Genomic DNA, 15841 nt, shown 5'->3' with positions numbered 1-15841 from the left:
CTTTACACATCATTAGCAACAATTATATTAAAAAAAAAAAATCATGGGTATGTCCCGATAAATCTGACTGAAGACAAGTTACTTCCCATCGAGTCCAGGAGGTGTCTGTACTGAGAACAGAGAAAGAAGCCAGTGTGGGCAATTCACTGTAGGAGTGCACATGCCAAGTCTGTGCCCTGGGGAAATCTCAGCCTGTACTTTCTGCCTCATCACCTCGCCTTTCTGGGAATGGTCTTCTCTTTCTGAAATGCAGCAAAATACAGAGTTGCATTCATTTGCGCTATCTCCAAGCCATGTCTCTTGAAAACAGTAACTTTCAAAACCTGTCCTAAATTACCCTACCGGCAGGTTGAGCAAATGGCACACATGATCAATGTGGGTTCCTACGTTGCAGGACAAAGCTCAAAGCTCACTGCAACGAGTGTTTGAGAAGTCTGGGCTGTGTGAACAGCAGAATCTTCTAGATTTGGGGTGATCATACCTTTCTCACAGGTAATAACTGAGAATGAGAACACAGAATCCACACATGTCTTTAAGTCTACCAACTGAAAGTTCAACAGAAGAGGCATGTCTCTAATTCCAATGCGGTGTAAATGAACTCTCTACTCTTGGTCAGATCTTTACCCTCCCGACGGTTAACGGCCCTTGGAAAGAGGTTGTAAACCCAAGATCTTCACTGTCAGGAACTGCTGTTGGCTGAAATACCTGCTTGTTCCTTGTAGAAAGCCTTGTATTAAACATCACTTTTAGCTTAATTGTAGAGATATTTACAATTAAATAACCTACAGGGAAGTGCTTTGTAGACAGGTGAGTAAACTCTTCAGTGGATCTATTCCTGTTCTGTAGGTAAGAAAACTGAGACTTGAAGAGACTTTGATTTCTCCAAGGTCATTAGAGCTAGCAAGAAGGGAGAGGACCACAATTAGAAGTCAGATGTGCTAGCTTCCATTTCAGGTCTTTCTGATTTGCCCCCTTTCTTCTGGATGACTCAAGCTAAGGGGTCTGGATTTGTCCCCACAGGTGACATGGAGTCACAAGGGACTGGCATGTACAGGCAGCTCTGAGGACTGCCTGGGGTGAAGGAGGGGGGCTGGCAGTGATGTTACTAGTTTTAAGACTGACCTGCGATGGGCTGTGTCAGTTCAGGCCAAAGACATAAAGAGCCTCAAGTAAAATGGGCTATGAAGGGACATACTGAGGACATTTTTACAAGATGAAAATCTACAATTAAGCCAAATGGGTATATGGTGGAATTGGGAGAAAGGTCAACTTAAAGTCATTCTCAGGTTGGGTGGCTAAGAGAGAAATAGGGGCTGAAATACTAGAAAGGGGGTCCTGTCTTGGGGAAGTCATCCTAAGTTTAGAGACATGTTGGGTTTGGGACAGAAGATGTCCAGTACAGAGTGGCTTATCCATGACTGGACCTTTGAGAGATGCCATTGCCAAGAATATAGTGTGAAGGTGTCCGCACAAAGGTGGTAATTACCATGGGCACTGTCCTGGGAGAGCATACAGAGAGGCAGAAGTAAGGTCCAAACCCAGGGACACTGACGCTGAAGAGAGTTACAGAGGAGACCATGAGAAAGTGAGAGGCAGTGGTCAGGGGATCACAGAAAAACAGCAGAGGACTCTCATGGAACCAGATAACCAGAGTCAGTCAAATCTCTTGTTGTGAGCACCAAACTATCATGCTGGGGTTCTGGGTGATCAAAGTAGCTGGAAGAAAGAAAAGCCACCTCCATGCATAGACATCCATTCGCTCATTCATCACCAGAGACCTTGAACTTACTCCATGCGGAGGAGCTGCATATAACCCCGAGTGGTGAGAAGGACGAGGAAGAGAAACAGCAAGGGACTCAGGTGAGGTGTGCATCCCACACTTACCACGATGAGCGCGACCACAGACAGCGTGTAGTAAATCGAATCCCTCAGCAGGCACCACGAGGAAAGAGCCACAACCTGAAGGAAAGGGGGAAAAGACAGTAAGAAACAGGCTATTCCACAGCACAAAGGAGAAAGCCTGGCTCCTGGTGGCTCTGGCCAGTGATAAGCTGGAAATACAACCAAGTATTTCTGTCTCCCGTGCTGGTCCCAGTCAATCTGTCCGGTGATATGAATTTACTGAAGGCCTTTGGGCATATTAGTCTGGATCTTCTGAAAGGCAGATTTCAACGTAGGATCAAACCTGCAACAATTCTGTGAGGGGGAGACACTCATGTGAGAAAACGGGGAGGGAATCAGGGCAAAGGTAGGAGTGACCCCTGTGAAGGAGAGAGGGAAGGTCGGGGGGACGTGTTCCAGGCTGCTGGGCAGCGTGGGGAAGGCTCGGCAAAGCTGACCCAAAGACCCGTGTCTCCCAGGAACCCACCAGCCTTAGCATCCCTTATGCCAAGGGGACGTTAGAGCAACCTACTCTGTGTCCTTGTCAATGCTCTAGTGTCTGCTGCAGCCCATGCTCCTGTATACAATGAGCCCCAGGCCTGGGCAGCGGGTGCCCTTCAGAAGGGGCCTGGAAAAGCCCAGTCTGCTACCCTCTTCTCTCACCTCTATTACATGCCTGTCCTTGTTGGCACCTGACTCCTGGTTTCATCAGAATTTTTAAAACATCGATTTGCATATTTATCTAGAGAAAACATTATTCTTGGCAGTTGGGCAATGTCCCTCTAAGGATACGATGGCTCTGCTGTGGGATGAGGCCAGGAGACACACTGCTGGGGGCTACGGCAGCCCTGACCTGCTGCTCCCAGACTTCCTGCAGGAGAAGAAAGCCCCTGGGTGAGACAAAGGAGGGCAATGGAGCCGCAGCTGGGCCATGCGGAGGAGCAGCTGCGGGCAAGGGGGGGGAGCTGCAGACGCTAGGTCAGGATCCCTGTCCCGGAGGAAAAGTCATTTCTCCTTGGTAAGCCCTTCCAAGTCTCTTTTTAAGGGATGCCTGCTATTTTCTCTTTGCTTTGTGGAGCAGGTCCATTTTGACTCTCACAAAGAACCTGGGACAGTCTGGAGAGATGCGTCGGACGTGCTTCCTGGGCTGTCATTCATAGCTCCCTCCTGCCTCCCTAGACAAGTGTCAGCCACCCCATGGCCACAGGACATGTCTAGCTGCCTTTGCCCTTGGCCTCGTACGTGAATAAGGACACAGCAAACGTCAGCTGTCAGCCGGGCCAGTGACAGGCACACGCTGCACCAAAGACAATAGAAAAAGGGATTCAGGGACAGGGCCACATTTGGAGCCTCCTCTCTCCCTGACTACTGTGTCAGTCTATAAAGAAAAGATCAGGCAAAGTCAAACCAGAAAAGGATTCAAATAACATGAAAGAATGACTTAAATAGAACCATAAATGAGTAATGAGGCCAGTCTCTTTCCATGAACACATTCTTTCACTTGTTATAGGGACACTTAGGTATTTTCTGGTGCCGATTTTGCCTTATTAGGCTTTGTATTTGCAGATCTAAGTTCCAGATGATGGGGTTGTCAAGAAAAGGACTCATGCCACAAAAATCACTTCAGAACAAATGTAAAGTATTCTTTACCCCTTTAAAAAGTTTTTTTAATGTTTATTTATTCTTGAGAGAAAGAGACAGACAGAGCACGAGCAAGGGAGGGGCAGAGAGAGAGGGAGACACAGAATCTGAAGGAGGCTGCAGGCTTTGAGCTGTCAGCACAGAGCCTGACGTGGGGCTCAAACCCATGAATCTCAAGATCACGACCTGAGCTGAAGTCAAATGCTTAACCGACTGAGCCACCCAGGCACCCCTTCTTTACCCTTTTATCATCCTCTCCCCTTGTACAGTGTACCCATTAGCATCTATGCTCATCTATGGAATGCCATACAGGGGACTGGACTGTCCATTTTCCAGCAGGTCATAAAATGTTGTGAATATTGATTCAATGTATGATGATTAGGAAAATGAACTTAAAACATGTGGCAAATATCAATTCTGAATTTCTTTAAAAAAATCACTTGGGCTTTTAGTTATAGCTCACAGATTGTGGACACATACCATGACCTTTGCTCTTTCTTGTTATAACAGGACAAGGTAATAATAAAGGGCTTTTTTTTTTCTTTTTTTGCAAGATAGACCCCCAAGGGAAAGAGTATATAAGAGCTGATCAGAGCAACAAAATTTTGGATACTGGAAAGCAGAACAGTGGGCCACTCAGCTAGGCCATGTGCAGAGCTCTAGAAGTGGGAAGAAAGGAGGGTCTGAAAACAGGGACACTGAAAAGCTATTTAATCATTTAATCCATAAACTTCCTCACTCACTTCAAGCAGACCAGTAATGAGGTGAGGTACCTCCTTCACCTTAATGGAAACAGGAAACCTGGCATGAAGAACATAAGTTCCAGAAAATAGAGGAGAGAGAAAATAATCAAATGAAGTAATTAAAGAAAAATTCCCAGAAGTTATGGATGGGCATTTTCTGAGTAAAACGGCCTCCTGAGTGTTCATCACAATGGACAAAAAAAAAAAAAAAGAGAGAGAGAAAGAGAAAGAAAAACGATGTAGGCTGAGGCATATCATTATGAGTTTTCAGAGTGCTGGCACAGAGGAAAGGTCCTAGAAACCACTAGAAAGAGAGTAATGGGATTACATACAAAGGATCAAAACCAGAATGACATTTTATTTCTCAACAAAAGCACTGAAAACTAAAAGACAATGAGTGACGCCTTTTAAAATTAGAGAGGAAAATGATTTTAGCTTGAAATTCTATGCCCGGCCAAACTATTCATTAAAAGCGAGAGAAGCATAAAAATAAAAAGCTAAATTGTCTCAGAAAATTTACTTCCTGTGTACCCTTTCTCAAAGGCTGCTGGAGGATACGCCCCACCAATCACTATGCTGCACATCTAATGTACATCATTTAAAACGCACAGTTGCCTTGGGGCACCTGGGTGACTCAGTTGGCTCAGTGTCCACCTCTTGACTTTGGCTAAGGTCATGATCCTATGGTTTATGAGTTCAAGCCCCACGCCTGGCTCTGTGCTGATGGCGCAGAGCCTGCTTGGGATTCTCTGTCTCCCCCTCTCTCTCCCTAAAAATAAATTAATAAACTTAAAAAAAAAACCCAAAGCAAAACACAGTTGACTCAAAAAGGTGGGAAATTGGTGCTGGTGGGATTGGACGAGAGCTATCTTTCATAATAAGCTTTCTAGAATTGGTTGCCTCTTTCAGCTCTTTGCATATATGACTTCAATAAAAATTAAAACCTAAGAAAGTATGATACAAATTACCCACTTAGATGTGCTGCAAGAAATACATCTTGCATCAGGCCTAAATGCCAACTCTAGTTGAAAAGTGGTTCATTCATCCTCCAGAACAGCTTTCAATCACCAGACCACCATCAAATTTAGCTTCAGATTCAGAGCCCACACCTGAGCAAAACCAATTTTTTTTTTTCTATAGAAGGGATGACCAAAAGACAAGTAAGGAGTCAAACCAGAGAATAATTTCTTTCCGTACCCTGGAGGGAATTAATAGAGCATCATTGATGAGTCCGTGATGTCTGTATTGAGAGCTGTGACCATGACCTCCTGTCTACCTCTACTTTACCTTCCTGTGATCACCATTCATTACCATGGCAGATATTTACCTGACACTTCCTGCAAATACAGGCATTGGGAATGGTTATGTCATCCAATCCTATAGTGACTGATAAGAAGGGTCACTGTCACCCTTGATGGCCAGCAATCTGGGCAAGATGGTGCAAGTAGCAGTGGGGAAGAGCTGCGATCTGAACCCAGGAAGCCTGGGTCTCAAGCCTCTGTCCCTGCACACTCCAGCACAAGGCCTCCCTGCAGGCAGCAATGAAAGCACACACTGATTCATTACTGCCTCCCACAGAGATCTTTTCTCCATGACTTTAAGTCATTAGGTAGGTGTTTTGGAGATGGTAGCCAAAGGAGGGAAGAGCTGAAGGTGGGAGACAAAAAAGCAGTGACCAAAGCTCAATTAAAAAAACCATTCTGCTTTAGGGGCGCCTGGGTGGCTTGGTCGGTTGTGTCAGACTTCAGCTCAGGTCATGATCTCACTGTTGGTGGGTTCGAGCCCCACGTCGGGCTCTGTGCTGACAGCTCAGAGCCTGGAGCCTGCTTCCGGTTCTGTATCTTTCTCTCTCTCTGCCCCTCCCCCACTCTCACTCTGTCTTTCTCTGTCTCTTGAAAATAAATAAATGTTAAAAAAATTAAAAAAAAACATTCTGCTTTAAAAAGATTCAGGGCAAGTAATCAAAGCAGAAAGGAGTTGCCATAAAGACTGTAGACATGGACACGGTATAGACATATTCCAGGAGCAAGAGAGTCCGTTAAACAAACCGGAAACCCCTCTGTTTAGCTAGTTTGGTTGGTTAAAACAAACAAACACCAATGCAGCTCATTGTTCTGTGTCTGAATGTTTCACTTTTCCACAGATTGGGGGATGTGGGGTCTAAGGGGTTCCCTTTGCTTCTCGGTGAAGGGTCTTTTTTCTTTACATGGGGGTCAGCAACCATCTGACTCAGATCCTGAACATATTTATTGATAGAGAGGGACATGTTAGCACTTCTGCATCAAACTGGGAGCCTCTCTGTCATCTGTTGGCAGGTGTCTCCCAACTCAGAGCAGGGGAGGCACCGATGAGAAGACAATGCTTCCTTAGCGCTCTGCAAAATGGCTGCAAGGAAGACTGAGAAGTTACTTTGGCGAAGAGGCTAGAACAGGGCTCCTGGGAGAAAACCAACAGTGAGTAATCCTGCCCTTGACCTCGTTAATCAATGATACAGATGGTGCAGATTACAGAAGGCCATCGCTGGCACACTCCTCCACAAATTAAAGGCAGAGGCTCTATTTCCCCTAGCTCCAGGAATCCTTCACAATTGAAATTTCATCTTGGTATTTCTTGATCATCTTTTCTATTTCTGGAGTGCATTTCACACTTTTTCTATTGAATATGCAGCTTTAGTTTCCTTTTTATAATTTCATTTAGTTTCACAGTGGCATAATGCCAAAAGAAAAAAACCCCAAAACATCACACTTCCAAAACAGAGGAAAAAACACATTCTCCTTTATTCAAATGTTGAGTGATAATCTTCTTGAATTCTGGCTCCTTCGAGGAGGTTAAAAGTTAACTAACTGTTCACAATAAAATGATATATTTTTTGTAGATGATTACTGCAAATCTACATGCAGCTGTTTATATATAGGATAACATACACACATAAAATATTTGGAGATATATGGTATAAATGTATATAATGCAATGTAATATATATGATGATTTTTTTAATGTTTATTTTTGAGAGAGACAGAGAGAGAGACAGAGAGAGAGAGAGAGAGAGCAAGCACGAGTGGGGGAGGGGCAGATAGAGAGGGAGACACAGAATCTGAAGCAGGCTCCAGGCTCTGAGCTGTCAGCACAGAGCCTGATTCGGGGCTCAAACCCACGAACTGTGAGATCATGACCTGCGCTAGTTGGACGCTCAACTGACTGAGCCACCCAGGCGCCCCATGATGAGTTTTCTCGATGAACAGTGGAATTTGACATTGTAGACACATTTTAAAAGGCACAAACACCCTGGGCTTGTAAGTGCTTTGCCTTTTTGAAAAACGATTGAAGCAGTCGGAACAGCATAATAGTTACACGACACAAAACATACAACGATCCTCTCAGAGAAATGTTTGTTATTTCACACAGATTTCACGGAAAAAGGATTAGAAAAATCATAACATGAGTTTTGTTCCAAGCTTTTGAGCTGACATAATTTCTACAGCCAATTCTTATCTCAGGAAAGACAGCCATACGACGTGGGGCAAAGATGGGCCTCCGGGGTGTTCCCCAAACACTCTGGGAGCACATAAAATTCACAAGCGGTGTTCAGAACAGGTGAGGGCCTGACCCGGGTTTTCCTCCCATGGGGAAGTCTTGGCACTGCTGTCTGTTCATTATTTAACTACACTTTTTTTTTAATGTTTATTTTTGAGAGAGAGAGAGAAAGAGAGAGAGAGAGAGAGAGTCTCTGTTGGCAGAGGAGGGGAGGGGCAGACAGAGAGGGAGACACAGAATTCGAAGCAGGCTCCAGGCTCTGAGCTGTCAGCACAGAGCCCAACATGGGGCTCGAACCCACGAACCATGAGATCATGACCTGAGCGGAAGTCAGATATTCAACCAACTGAGCCACCAAGGCACCCTTTAAAAAAATTTTTTTTAATGTTTATTTTTGAAAGAGAGAGAGAGAGAGAGAGAGAGAGAGAGAGAGCATGAGTAGGGGGAGGGGCAGACAGAGAGGGAGACACAGAATCCGAAGTAGGTTCCAGGCTCTGAGCTGTCGGCACACAGCCTGACACGGTGCTTGAACCCACGAGACATGAGATCATGACCTGAGCTGAGGTTGGATGCTTAACCGACTGAGCCACCCTCGCGCCCCTCAACTACACTTTTTAAATATTTTGATCCTGGGAAAAACCCCTGATATATAAATGACTCCTGCTTTCTGGTTTATAGTCAGAAATGGACGGTAATAATCAGGTCACGTTAAAAGACAATACCATGCTTTTGCAGAATACAGTGAACTTTGGCTTATTAATCTTCACAAATTAAAATTCACAAAATGAATTTATATTTAAAAATTCTTTTTCTAGGAAATCTCATCTTGAGTTATACTTTTAGGTGAGGAAAACAAATGAGAAGTAAACAAGCTGCCACTGGAGATATAGTTAAATAAACATGAGGCCACACCAGGACAGGGTAGACACACAGTAATGTCTTGAACGGTCTTCATTGATTGTACTGAACAATAACCACGGACGCTCATCATGACCCAGAGCACCCAGGACTCAGAAGTGCCTTCTCAATCATCCAAAACATTAGTGCAGGAGTTTTCATGTCAAATGTAAGCTGTTGCCTGGTAGGTGTTCAAAATGTGGTAGCTTAGGCTGTTCTCATACACATCAAACTTCACAAGGAGTCAGCTTTGCCTTAAGGAAGAAAATCCCAGACTTGCCGGCTGTGCTCCTGGAGCCCTTTGTCCACTCTAGGACAGGGCGTAGAGCATACATTCACCATCAGGCATTGCTGTGCCAGGTGCCGGCACCAGGTACAAGTAAATGTAGGGTATGAGGGTAATTTCACCTAACGGGGATGTGATTCCACCCAGAAATAGAGCCCGAGGCAAGGATTTGAGTTCACCAAGGTTATTTGGGAGGTGGTGGTAGGAAACATTGCTAGGGTCTGGGGAAAGTGAGGTAGATGACAGAAAGAAGACAAGGGGCAAATTACAGTAGGGGGCAACTGGGGTGCAATCCTGATTCCTGGTGGGGAGTTCTGGGAGGCCCTGGAGAACATGCTTCTCCCCTTGTCTCACCCCAGGGCAGAGGGAGCTGGAGTATTTATCCACCCACTCCCATTGGTCATGGTTGAGGGCTGCACCCAGGACTGTTAATACCTGGTACTCCCTGTCCAGGGGCAGTGACCAAGGAGAGCTGTCAGACAGAGAAATGCAGTCAGGCTGGTGGGAACTGAAATGGAGAGGATGAGGGATCACGGGTGGGGTACCAGCCGTGTCTGCCGTATCCAAAACACGGATTTACACAATAATAATCAGGGTAAGCATTCTCTCCATCTCTCTCCCCCCAACCCCCCCCCCCCCACACACACAGTACTGTAAACTTAAAAATACAACCCAATCCCATTTACATAAGGTTTGAAAGCACAGCATACTAACTTATGCTGGTTTTTTTTTTTTTAAGTTTATTTATTTATTTTTAAGTAACCTCTACCTCCAATGTGGGACTCTAACTAGCGACCGTGAGATCAAGAGTCGCATGCTTTACTGACTGTGCCAGCCAGGTGCCCCCAAAACTATGCTGTTTAAGTCTGGAATGGTGTTCCCCTTGGGCCAGGGATAGAGTCTGAAAGGGCATTCTCCTTCTTGATCAGGGTGCTGGTTACTGGGTGTGCTTGGTTGGGAAAAGTCATTGAGATGTACTGATGATATGTGCACTTTCCTGAATGTTTGTGGTACTCCAATAAAAACGCTACCCACACAAAACAAAAATGCAATTACAGTGCTAGTTATTAATATTAATGACACATATTAACTTTAATAGTAACTACTCCATCACACTTGGAGTTGGCTTATTAGTGAAGTTTCCAGGTAAGATACAGGACACAGGATACAGTTAAATATGAATTTCAGGTAACAACAAGTAATTAAAAAATAGAAGTAGAATTTGAAATATCACCTGGGAAATATATTAAAAATATATTTGTTGCTTATCTGAAATTGCAATTTAATTGGGTGACTTCTATTTTTACTTGCTGTATTTGGTAATCCTCCTTATGACATTTCAGGCATTGGTTAAGATAACTACTTTGCCTTTCCTTTAAATAAGTACAAAATTGGAGGTTTAGTGAGTTTGGAATGAATATTCTTAAGGCAAAGGGAAAGCTGAATTTTTTCTATATTGTCTATCTTCTGCTGGATATTGATTGCTGTTTTATTCTGGTTGTTGGGCCTGCTCAGAGTATCTTTTTCCCTTTGTTTCTTGTTAACTGCAGTAATTACGAATGCCAAGATGTACATTATAGTATTTTGTGGTTGTAGGGGGGATTTCTACAACACCAAGACTTTTGGCTTCTCTCAGAAATAGCTGAAGACCTGGCAACCTGGGGCATTCTCACATCACTGTGGAGCCATCAGGCATGCCTTCTTTAGATAGGACATACATTCATCAGCTTAACACTGTCCCCTTGATTCTACTGCCCCAACTCCAAAGTCAAGAGTCAGCTGCCATATATTACTTTCTTTCTGCTCTTGTTCTTAGACTGACCACTTCACTCATGTATTATATTCCTGGGCTCTGCAGGAATATACATTTGTGATTCCTGACCTAAAAGAATTATTTTAATTAGTGTTGACAATACTAAAGGCACCAGCTGCCATTTCTTCACAGTACAACATTGTGTTGGAGGTCTTCAACATTTTGTGTGATGCTTGCCTTCATACCTTATGGACCCCTTTTCAGAAGTGTGTATTGAAAGATATAAAATAAATAACAAAGAATTACAAAGAAGCAGATTTCTTGAAATCTGGTTATCAAAACATTGAGATATTAGTGATATATGTGTTTCTTTATTAACAAGAGCCAGTAAGCTTCCTTATTATAAGAAGAGTTAGCCATTTCAATGTAGTGATGAGTAAGAAGAGCGTCCCAAGATAATGTGCAATCTCTGTAATGTAGCATGAAGGTATCTTGTATTTCTGCTGGAGATAAAATCAGGTACTGTGACTACTACTATGGCTTGGTGCCTCATGAATAATGAAGTAAAATGTTAAACATACGTGGTCAGTAAAAATAAATAAGGATGTAATGTTTTTCTCACTCAAGTTCACAGACTCCTCTAATCTAGTTTTTGGAAACAGAAGTCCTGAGGTTCTACTCCTTCTTGGCTCCTGGCTTTTCATTATTTCCTCAGTTGTCCCTTCTGCCAGAAAGGGTGTGGGAGATGAGGGGGCTCTCAGTCCCTTCTGGGTATGCAGATGAGAACTCAGATGGAGGGGTTTGATGCTAATGGCAAAAACACTATTTGCTCAAAACCACACTCAGATATCACCTCACACCAGTCAGAGTGGCCAAAATGAACAAATCAGGAGACTATAGATGCTGGAGAGGATGTGGAGAAACGGGAACCCTCTTGCACTGTTGGTGGGAATGCAAATTGGTGCAGCTACTCTGGAAAACAGTGTGGAGGTTCCTCAAAAAATTAAAAATAGATCTACCCTATGACCCAGCAATAGCACTGCTAGGAATTTACCCAAGGGATACAGGAGTGCTGATGCATAGGGGCACTTGTACCCCAATGTTTACAGCAGCACTCTCAACAATAGCCAAATTATGGAAAGAGCCGAAATGTCCATCAACTGATGAATGGATAAAGAAATTGTGGTTTATATACACAATGGAGAACTACGTGGCAATGAGAAAGAATGAAATATGGCCCTCTGTAGCAACGTGGATGGAACTGGAGAGTGTTGTGCTAAGTGAAATAAGCCATACAGAGAAAGACAGATACCATATGTTTTCACTCTTATGTGGATCCTGAGAAACTTAACAGAAACCCATGGGGGAGGGGAAGGGGAAAAAAAAAAGAGGTTAGAGTGGGAGAGAGCCAAAGCATAAGAGACTCTTATAAACTGAGAACAAACTGAGGGTTGATGGGGGGTGGGAGGGAGGGGAGGGTGGGTGATGGGTATTGAGGAGGGCACCTTTTGGGATGAGCACTGGGTGTTGTATGGAAACCAATTTGACAATAAATTTCACATATTGAAAAAAAACACTATTTGGGGCGATCTGGTGATTTCAATTATGTGTGTTTCTGTTTCAGCCATTATTGTGGAGAGAAACTTGGCTATATTTATATCATTTTCCAAGAAGAATTGAAGTGGCTCACAAATATTCATTCTTCCACCTCATCCTAGTAAGTGCAGAATGGGTGTCAGTCCTCTGGGTGAAGAGATGCTCTCCCCACAGCTTGATGCATGCCTCCTATTTACCCCAAGTGTGGTCCAGAACAGCTGCTTTGAACTGCAGCTCTCAGGCCCTGAGCTAGACCTGCTGAATCAGAATCTGCATCTTAACAAGACCCCCAGATGACCCACATTCACATTACAGTGGGAGAAGTGCTGGACCAGAGGACACAGAATTTTTTGGGTCTGGATCACACCTGTGGAACTGAAATGAAAAGAGCAGGAGGCTGGTGGGTGGCCCTTGGCCTTCACACTGGGCAGTGGGGCTGGACTCAATGCTGTGGGCATGAGTAGTTACTTAGGATCTTCACGCCAAAGAGCAACTGTATATGTCTGAGCTGTAGCTGCAAATTAGAAGCACCCTAATGCTTCTATATATGGAATTTCTTACTTCATCAGTTTCTAGCATCAACTTTGCTGAAGATGCTGGGAGATCACCCCTTTGTATTGTCCCTTTGTAGAACCATGCTAGAGAATTCCAGCTCCCTTGTGCGCTCTCCTATTCTATCTGCTGAATAGATGGGATAAAGAATCCAAAGAAGACTGGTGCTGAATTTATTTTTATTTTATTAAAATTATTTTTAATGTTTACCCACTTTTGAGAGAGAGAGACAAGAGAGAGAGAACATGAGCAGGGGAGGGGCAGAGAGAGAGGGAGACACAGAATCTGAAGCAGGCTCCAGGCTCTGAGCTGTCAGCACAGAGCCTACATGGGGCTCAAACCCACAAACCGCGAGATCATGACCTGAGCCAAAGTCAGACAGTCAACTGACTGAGCCCAGGCACCTTGAATTTATTTTTAAATTTATACTATTTGAGGTAGCAGCCAGATATATGTAGGAAGCAGGCATCTCCTCATTTCATTGGTCATGAAACCTAGAAGGACAGTCTCAAGCTAAAGGATCATGTCAGTGTCCCAATCCGTGACGCATCATCATAGGTAGTAGGGTCCCCAAATGCTGTGGGGCTTCTCTTCATTTGGAGTACTGATGAAAAAGGAAGTTAATACATATCATTTGAGTTCCGACATGAGATAGCGAAGACCATGTATTTGAGTTAGGCTTATGGAAGTAAGACCCTGGCTTAAATTACACAATTACAATAGTGTTTGACGTCCATAATAGTGCTACATGCAGAAGCTGATGTCCTTGCTGTCGGAAACCTGGTAGTGGAATCATGAGGGACAGGACACACCACTTCCCTCTAAACATTAAAATATTCAAGACAAAAAGGACAGAAAAACAGTAGAGCCAGCTCCCCCCACCCCCACCCCAGCTCACAGACTTAGGTATGGATTTAGAAGTGTTCCTTTCATCCCTGGAAGGATCCATGTTTCTCTGGCTTCATCAAGTTATAGAGGAGAGGCAACATGGATTATATACTTTAAAAGTTAAGATGTCTACCCACTGTTTGACAAAGAATAGGACTTTAGCAATAGCAGGAGTTAGTCTGACTTATAACAGACTATGTGTTCAAAGGAAACGTGGGAGGCCACCACCTGTGGGGGCTCTAGGTTGGGAAGGAAGCACCTGTCCCCTACTCGTGAGTGGATGCAGGGCAGTGATATTTTCATACTAAAAAAATACTGGTTGCTACGTCTGTGTGGCTCATCCGGCTGCAGTTGATCTGTCAGGCAATCTATTTTAAGCAATTTCTGTGACTCAGGGCAGGGACAGCAGGTGACGTTCATGAATTGATTCTGCAGCCAGGGCAAATTGAACCAAGAACATTTCTTTAATGAGTGCTTGGAAGATATCCCCCCCCCCCACATTAAGGAAATCAAGAATTAAAACATGGTGACACCAATAACACATCCTGGCTTTATCTGTGTTAGGCAATAAAACAGAGAGCTGAGGGAACGGAGTGATCAGGGCAGCCAGTAACACCAGCCAGCCAACCAAAACCTCCTTCCCCAGGAGCTGAATAGTTCTCAGCCAAAAACATGGCAAGAGGTTATCTAAGAAGTTAGGTTAATTTTTCACTTTGCAGATGACTGTGTTAGGTGGAAGGTAGTCAGCATCTTAGCTGTTGATGGAATAAGAAATGTAATCAAAATGCAGTATGGAAAGTACAATAGTAGGGATACGTGTTTACACTGTGCAGAGGAAGCCAAGACAAGGAGTGGGTTCCAGGTGACTCCCAGGAATGGAGATCCCTGTCCCTCTGTCCGCACTTCCCTCCTCGGCATTCATTCTCTGCACTTTTCAGTTTCTCCCCAGGTTAACCATTAATGTGCTGTGTGATCAGGAGCATGGCCTATGCTCTTCCTTTTCTCAGTCCTCTACCTGGAATGATAATATTTACCCACACTAGTCTCTCAGCAACGTGCAAGGATTTATTTAACAATGAGAAAATCCTATAATTTGGAAGTGAAAGGGATCTTGGGCATGTGTGCATTTGAAACAAAGAGCACTTGGCAAGTTGTGGCCTTATCTGGAGCACCCTATCTCATTTCTAGGCAGGAAAAGGCCTCTGTGAGCAATTTGGAACCTTCCGGGACCAGTAGTAGGGCTGTTTCCAAAGAGGCCCTGGTACGCAGTGAAGCCCCTTCCTATAACAGTCAACGCCTTAAAATTAGTTCTTCTGTGTCAAATATTATACTAAGCACCTTATATGCCTTTTTCCTTCCAATCTTTCAATACTTTCATTTTACAGATGAGTCAACTAAGACTTAGTGAGGTTACACAATTACCTACAGTTCACAGTTTGAAAGTGATTGAATCACATCTTGAACCAGGGGTGAATACCCACAGAGTCCCCATGGTCAGCTCCTTGCAGGTGACTGGCAAGAATTATCTGCTCATAAGAATGACCTGGGTGTGTTTGACAAATACAGATTCCTGAGCTCAATCCAGACCTTCTGAATCAGACTCTCTCAGGGAGGCCTGGTTCTCAGCCTTGGCTGCCCTTTGGAATTATCTGGAAGTTTTATGAAACACTCATGCTTGAGTCCCCCCTTCAGAGATGGTGAGTTAGCTGAGCTGGGCTGTGGTTTGGCTGCTGGAATTTTTCACTCGCAGGTGATTCTAACATCCAGCAGGGGTTGACACCACTGCCCCTTCCTGCTATGACCTGTTAGGGTCACAGATGTCCAGATAATAAGAAATGAGAAACTACCCTGTGCTCCCCAGTCACACACAGCATGGAAGAAAACCCCATTCTCTGTGTATGAGGTTTTGAGAGATGGCAATGAATTTTATATCTTCCTTATGAATATTTCAGAGTCTACACACTAGGAGTGTTGCCATTCATCACTCTGCTTATAAAGTAAATCTGTTTTAAAATCTCTTCTGGATTTATAATAAAAATTCAATTTGAGAGTCACGTCAGTGTAAAACAA

The 15841-nt window shown here is 44.0% G+C and overlaps 1 protein-coding gene across 2 annotated transcripts in view; it reads right to left on the bottom strand.

Moving 5' to 3' along the window:
• The window catches only part of SLC24A3 (solute carrier family 24 member 3), a 487209-nt gene that overhangs the window by 65450 nt on the left and 405918 nt on the right, over positions 1-15841 (bottom strand). For both annotated transcript variants that reach the window (XM_030310180.1, XM_030310179.1), the window contains exon 7: positions 1885-1959. In XM_030310180.1, the coding sequence (XP_030166040.1) occupies positions 1885-1959 (75 nt within the window). The remainder of the gene's footprint in view (positions 1-1884; positions 1960-15841) is intronic.

The sequence above is a fragment of the Lynx canadensis genome, chromosome A3 (genome assembly GCF_007474595.2).
Source record: "Lynx canadensis isolate LIC74 chromosome A3, mLynCan4.pri.v2, whole genome shotgun sequence".
Classification (NCBI taxonomy): domain Eukaryota; kingdom Metazoa; phylum Chordata; class Mammalia; order Carnivora; family Felidae; genus Lynx; species Lynx canadensis.
The sequence above is the reverse complement of the archived record's forward strand: the minus strand, read 5'-3'. Positions and strand labels throughout refer to the sequence as shown.